Raw genomic sequence first — 5,546 nt, forward strand, 5'->3', positions numbered from 1 at the left:
AAATATATTGCCTTTCCTAGAGCCCCAGTGCCAATGAACAGCGATTTTTTTCAGCTGATTGGGCAGCTTGTGTGAGAGGTGACATAATTTAAGTCAGTTTTCTCACTCAGAGAGGTTTTTGCACCCGGGAAGCCCATTGCCAGCAGGTGGCAACCACGCTAAAGCAAAATTCCTGGAGAAGGTTTGCCTGGAAGAATGTGTTCTCCTTCATTGCTCTACCACAGTTAGCACCTTTAATATGGGGAAGGCAACAGAGTGATCTTGCATCCACAGATCTGTTTTTAGTTTCCTACAAATGAAATTGCCATCCCGAGGAATTGAGGGTTGTCAGTTTTGATGTTGGGGTGCTCAGGGCACTGAATTGCCCCAAGCAGTCTCACCTGGGGTCTCCACCCACACCCACCCACTGCTCTGAGAGCCCATTTAAGCTGAGGACTGCAGCCTTCTTTCCTTTTGTGCTCCCTGTCCTGCACTTTCCTGGGGGAATTTGGCCAGGTAAGAGCCGAGCTTGGTGCCTGGGGTCGGGGGAAAGCTTGAAAGAAATATTTTAGCTAAGACAGCCTTCCTAAAATCAGTAACATACAAACTTCACAGGGCTAAGGGTGTGAGAATGAGTTTCCCAAGCTTTCCATATGGAGTTTCTGATCTCCAGACTCTCCCAGTCAAGTCCTGGTTTTGTTCAAGTATTTTGACTATTTGTCTGTGAAAGAAGAAACTTTATATCTGCAGTGCTCGCTGGAGTTTTTCTTATGGCTTACAAAACACCTTAATTTTGTTACAAACCTACCATGTTTTATTTTATAATAGGCAAAATGCAATATATATAGTAAAGATATGGCACAAGTAGCATAAATTTTCTCTTGTGAAAGGAGGACCAGTCTCTTTATTCCCCCACGAGGTTTATTTCATTACTCACTCTTAAATAAATATGTATTTGACACTTAACAGGAACAACTAGTTCAAAATGATTTCTAACACAAGTTCTCACAGTTGCTATAGTATTTGTATGGTGTGCTGTGCTGCTTAGTTCTATTTTTTGAGACTCAAATCTTCCTTTTGGTCTAAATTTAACAAGTCAGAAAAGAGGAAATTTGTGGTGGGGTGGAAGATGGACGATCCTTCAAAATCAAAAGGAAGCCATAACACAAAGGAACATACATGAACATTGAAAATAGTTTCTTTTCTCTTCCAAATACTCATCCTCTGTTTTACTGATGTTTCATTGAAAGTGCTCATTAGCTCTGCTCCATTAAACAATCCTCCCTAATAACTCAGTGATAAAGAACTGAGCTTTGCACTCCTCTGGAAATTGGTCTCCAGCCTGTCTGTGCTGTACAGCAGATGGCAATAAAGGACCACTCTGTGGCAGAAGTACACCCCTGAAAAGGAGATGTTCTGTCCTTAATAATTCAGAGGGTGAAATTCAAAATCAGGGTCTAGAAATGCAACTCTGAGAAGCTGGTAGGAGCAAAGAGGGGAAATACAAGAGTTGCAAGTGGGCAGGACAAACCCTGCTGCTGCTGAGGGTTACAAACAGACCACACGTTACATGTAAACCAAACAAAGGACATTGTGCATTCATTGGCCACTCCTCCAGTCTGCAAAGTTTCTCCTGAAAAACCCTGGAAGGGCAGGGACCTGCCAGCCCCAACCCCCTGTTCAAGAAGTTCTGCATTCCAGCAACTTCCGGAAACTTTTCCGAAAACTGTCGTCCAGGAAAGCGTACAAGAAAGGATTCAAGCACGAATTGGCATAGCTTAGGCTGGTGATGAAGTAGGATATCCCAATGACCATGGAGGTCTGGGGTAAGTCAGTGGTCAAAGCCACGATGGTGGCCAGGTGGAAGGGGGTCCAACAGAAGAGGAACACAGCCAGGACTATGAAGACCATAATGGTGACTTTCTTCTTGGCTTTGTCCAGGGCTCTGGCGTTGGAGTTCAAGTGCATGTTCCTCAGCTTGTAGAGCATCATGGTGTAGAGGATGCAGATGGTGGATACTGGAATGGCAAAGCCAAGGATGAGGGTGTAGATCCTGCTGGCTTTGAACCAAAACCTCTCAGGCTTGGGGAAATTGAGACCACAGCTCTTGATCTCCAGGTCGTCGGTGTAGACATTGGCAAAGATGATGAAAGGGAGGACTATGATGGTGACCAGGATCCAGATGCACAGGCTGACAATCCTGGCCGCTCGGTACGTGCGGTGGGGCATCCTCTTGGACCTGACCGTAGCCAGTACCACCAGGTACCTGTCTATGCTCATCACTGTCAGGAAATAAATGCTGGAGAAGATATTGTAGTGGTCTATGGACAAGATGACCTTGCAGAGGATTTCTCCAAAGGGCCAGTAGCGGAGGAGGTGCTCTGCAATATTGATGGGCAGGACAAGGGTGAACAAGTCATCAGCGATAGCGAGGTTCAGGATGAACATGTTGGTCACAGTCTTCATCTTGGGGGCCTTGAGGATCACATAGATGACAGCAGTGTTGCCTGTGAGCCCCACAGCACAGATCACAGAGTAGATCACAGGCAGGACAACGTAAAAATCAGCTGCCTGCTCTTGGAGGGTGAAGTTGAACCTCATGCTGTTTTCCAGGTAGCAGCTGTTGCCTGCGTTGCTGCAGGAGCTGTTCAGATCATCCCAAAAGGAGATGTTTCCCATGCCTATTGATCACAGACCACCCTCAGATACCACTGAAAGCCTTGCTAGCCCAGAAGTGAGAGGTTTTTTGTTTGGTTGGGATATTTTCCCCCTCCTGCGAGAAGCAGCTGTTACCTCATTTAGATGCAGCTTATTTTCAAAGGTGAGTTGTGAGGCTTCATGCACCACCTAACTTACCTCTCCCCCCTGTTGGAGAAGTTAGATTTTGAAGTGATGATGGGAGAAAAAAATGTTTGGAAAACATAAGGCTCCATGAACCAAGAAAACAAGAGAATAATTACTTTCTAAATAAATCAAGGAACTCTTCTTTCCGAGAGCATTCCGGTGAGCTTTGGCTTTTCTTTGCTGGGGGAGTTGAGCGGCTCCCGTTCAGCTGTCTACAGTGAGAGTTCTTCTGGGGCTGACAGGAACAAGGAGGCAGAAGGGGGAATTTCGTGCCTGGCTGGCTGTTCACAGCCCTTGGAAGACCGGAGGGATGGCTGCTGTTTCTCTGGCACAGCTCTTGCTTTCTGTGCCGGAGCAGAAGCGTTCCAGTGGTTAATTAGCGCCTGCCTTTGTGTCGGAGTTCAGGCTCTTCATGGACTGGGATTTCACAAACAATGAAGAAGTTTCTGACACCGCTACTGCCCACTCCCAGGGTCCCCTAGCAAAAGAAGGAGGGGGAAAAATAGTTCAGGGAGTATTTCTGAAATTAACGGTTAAAGGGGATTACCCTGCAATCAAAGTGCACCTTTAAGCAAGGGTGGGTTATGAACTTACTCACTCTGAAAACCACCCCCAGTACAAACAACTGGCAGCACCCTAAATTTGGCACAGATGGACAGACAAACCTGTGAATCTCAGAAGTTGAGGATTAATCAGGGAAGAGGGAGAAAAGTACCCTGAAAGCAAATCCACTTTAGAGACACAGCAGGAATCATCCCACCTGTAGCAGTTACCACATCCATCACTACTGCCTGACCCATACTTCCAAGAATTCCTCCACAGGGAATGAACAAACCACCGACCCCTACCCCCCCACAGTGAAGATCAAAGGTTTGGCAGCCGGTCCCAGGCTCTGCGAAGAGAAGTGCCTCACTTCTCCTGCCTTTTGTTGTGGTACAGCAATAGAGTGAGCGGGACTGCCGGCGATGGGGAGCGAAGTGTCCCTTACCTGGGAAGCGGCTCCTCTGCCTCCTCCAGCACCTGCTGCTCTCACTGCTGAGCCTCTTCCCTCTGATCCGAGCTGGAGGAGGGTCTCTGGGCTGCTGACGTACCGGGATTTGCAATCAGATCAACACGATGCTTCAGTGTGTGCGTGTTGTGTGTCTGACCAATTAGCACTTGCTCAGATCAGGGAAGGGGGAAATAAGGGTTTTCTCTCTGCAGGGTTATTGAAATAGTAAATACAGTGGATGTTTCCTTCAGGAATGAGGGAGATGCTGAGGGACACAGGCAGCACCCAGGACTGGCTGAGTGAGGGATGCATGAAACAGTGGGAAGCAGGGGATTAAACTGCTTCAATAGGGAACAGTGGCTGGTTTGAACAAAGGGAGCAGGAGGAGGGTGAGCTACATTACAACGTGCAAAATAAACAGACGTACCTTGCCAGATCTGTGCCGTTTTCAGCTGCTCTGGGGGAGTTTGGCTGAGTTTCTCCAGCTGGGTCTCTGATCTGGCTTTGGAAATTCAGTGAAATCCTTCAGATGTGCTCAGGATGTGCAGGAGTCCCGTGAAGTTTGTCAGAAATGCACCCCAGGTTATAGAGCAACGACGTAAGATCACTTTACCAGCATGTCCCTAAATGAGAAAAAGAAAAAGGAAATCAAGAGTCTTTTCATTCTCTTTAGTCTTTTAAATATTGCCTGATCTCTGTTTTGAGACAAGGCAAGGGAAAACACAGGAATCCATCACTGCCATGCCTGGCTGAGTGCATTTAACCAGGAGGGCCAGCTCATAGATCTGAGCCAGTAACCAAGAAGTGTGTTTGACTTTGCTCCCCTTCTTTGGATGTTTTTATATTCTTCTGGCAAGATTATTGTGCGCCAGTAGCTGGGTGGGAGTAAAACATTTCATTGCACTTCTTAAGGCTGTGGCTATAACTGACTTTTCAGCAGATGGGATTTTTTTTTATGCCCAATGTACAACTCTTCAAGATACTTTCTGTACCTTGGCCAAAATCTAACCAGACATTGGGCTTAAGGAAAATGAAACAAGAATTATATTGTCCAATTATATTGCATAGGAATGATATGGATGATACTTCTTCAGATGAAACACCCCTGGAGCTTTCTTCTTGCCTGTTTTGGGAAAGCTGGTGTGGTTTATAAGGAGTTGTAAATGAAGCAAGGCTTTGGTAGGTCTGCAGGGGGAATGCAGTTTCCAGGAATTGCTATTGTCTTTTTTCAGAGAAGAACATACAGGAAGGCAGAAAAATTCAGGAGAATATGATGTTACATTTGCTGATTTGTAACTATTCCCTGGGACAAAAGGGTTTTAAAGTATTTTTCATCCACAATTCTTTGAGGCTTTCTGTTTTTCAGCATAAAGTATATCTCTGGTCTCTGGGATAGTTTAAAAGCTGTTCTTTCTCTTCCCAAACTATATTATCTTGGCATTGGCATCATGCTGCCATGGCCAGGGGTCGTGTGCCTGGGTGCTGTGTGTTTGAGGGGCTGGGAGCTGAGGGGGCTGCAGGAGCTGTGGTGCTGATGCTGCTCCCTTGTGCTTTACCCTCTGCCTTGTGCCTTACTCCTCATTATCCACAGTGAACGTGCTCTCCGTGCCTTGGTTAGGATGTGCTTGATTAAAATAACCTGTCAGAGATGAGATGGAGACTAATTAAAGCTCACTGCCTGGTGTGGGTAGAGGGGCTTTTGCTTATATGCCCCAAACAAATTACTGGCACC

The 5,546-nt window shown here is 46.3% G+C and overlaps 1 protein-coding gene across 1 annotated transcript; it reads right to left on the reverse strand.

The window, feature by feature from the left end:
* Positions 1-732: 732 nt before the first annotated feature.
* Positions 733-3,943, reverse strand: NPBWR2 (neuropeptides B and W receptor 2). Its single transcript, XM_054644582.2, has 2 exons — positions 3,812-3,943; positions 733-3,301 (listed from the first exon to the last, which is right to left on the reverse strand). The coding sequence occupies exon 2, from the start codon at positions 2,656-2,658 to the stop codon at positions 1,660-1,662; it is 999 nt and encodes a 332-aa protein (XP_054500557.1). The 5' UTR covers positions 2,659-3,301; positions 3,812-3,943; the 3' UTR covers positions 733-1,659.
* Between the last annotated feature and the right edge of the window lie 1,603 nt (positions 3,944-5,546).

The sequence above is a fragment of the Agelaius phoeniceus genome, chromosome 17 (assembly GCF_051311805.1).
Source record: "Agelaius phoeniceus isolate bAgePho1 chromosome 17, bAgePho1.hap1, whole genome shotgun sequence".
NCBI classification, from domain to species: Eukaryota; Metazoa; Chordata; class Aves; order Passeriformes; family Icteridae; genus Agelaius; species Agelaius phoeniceus.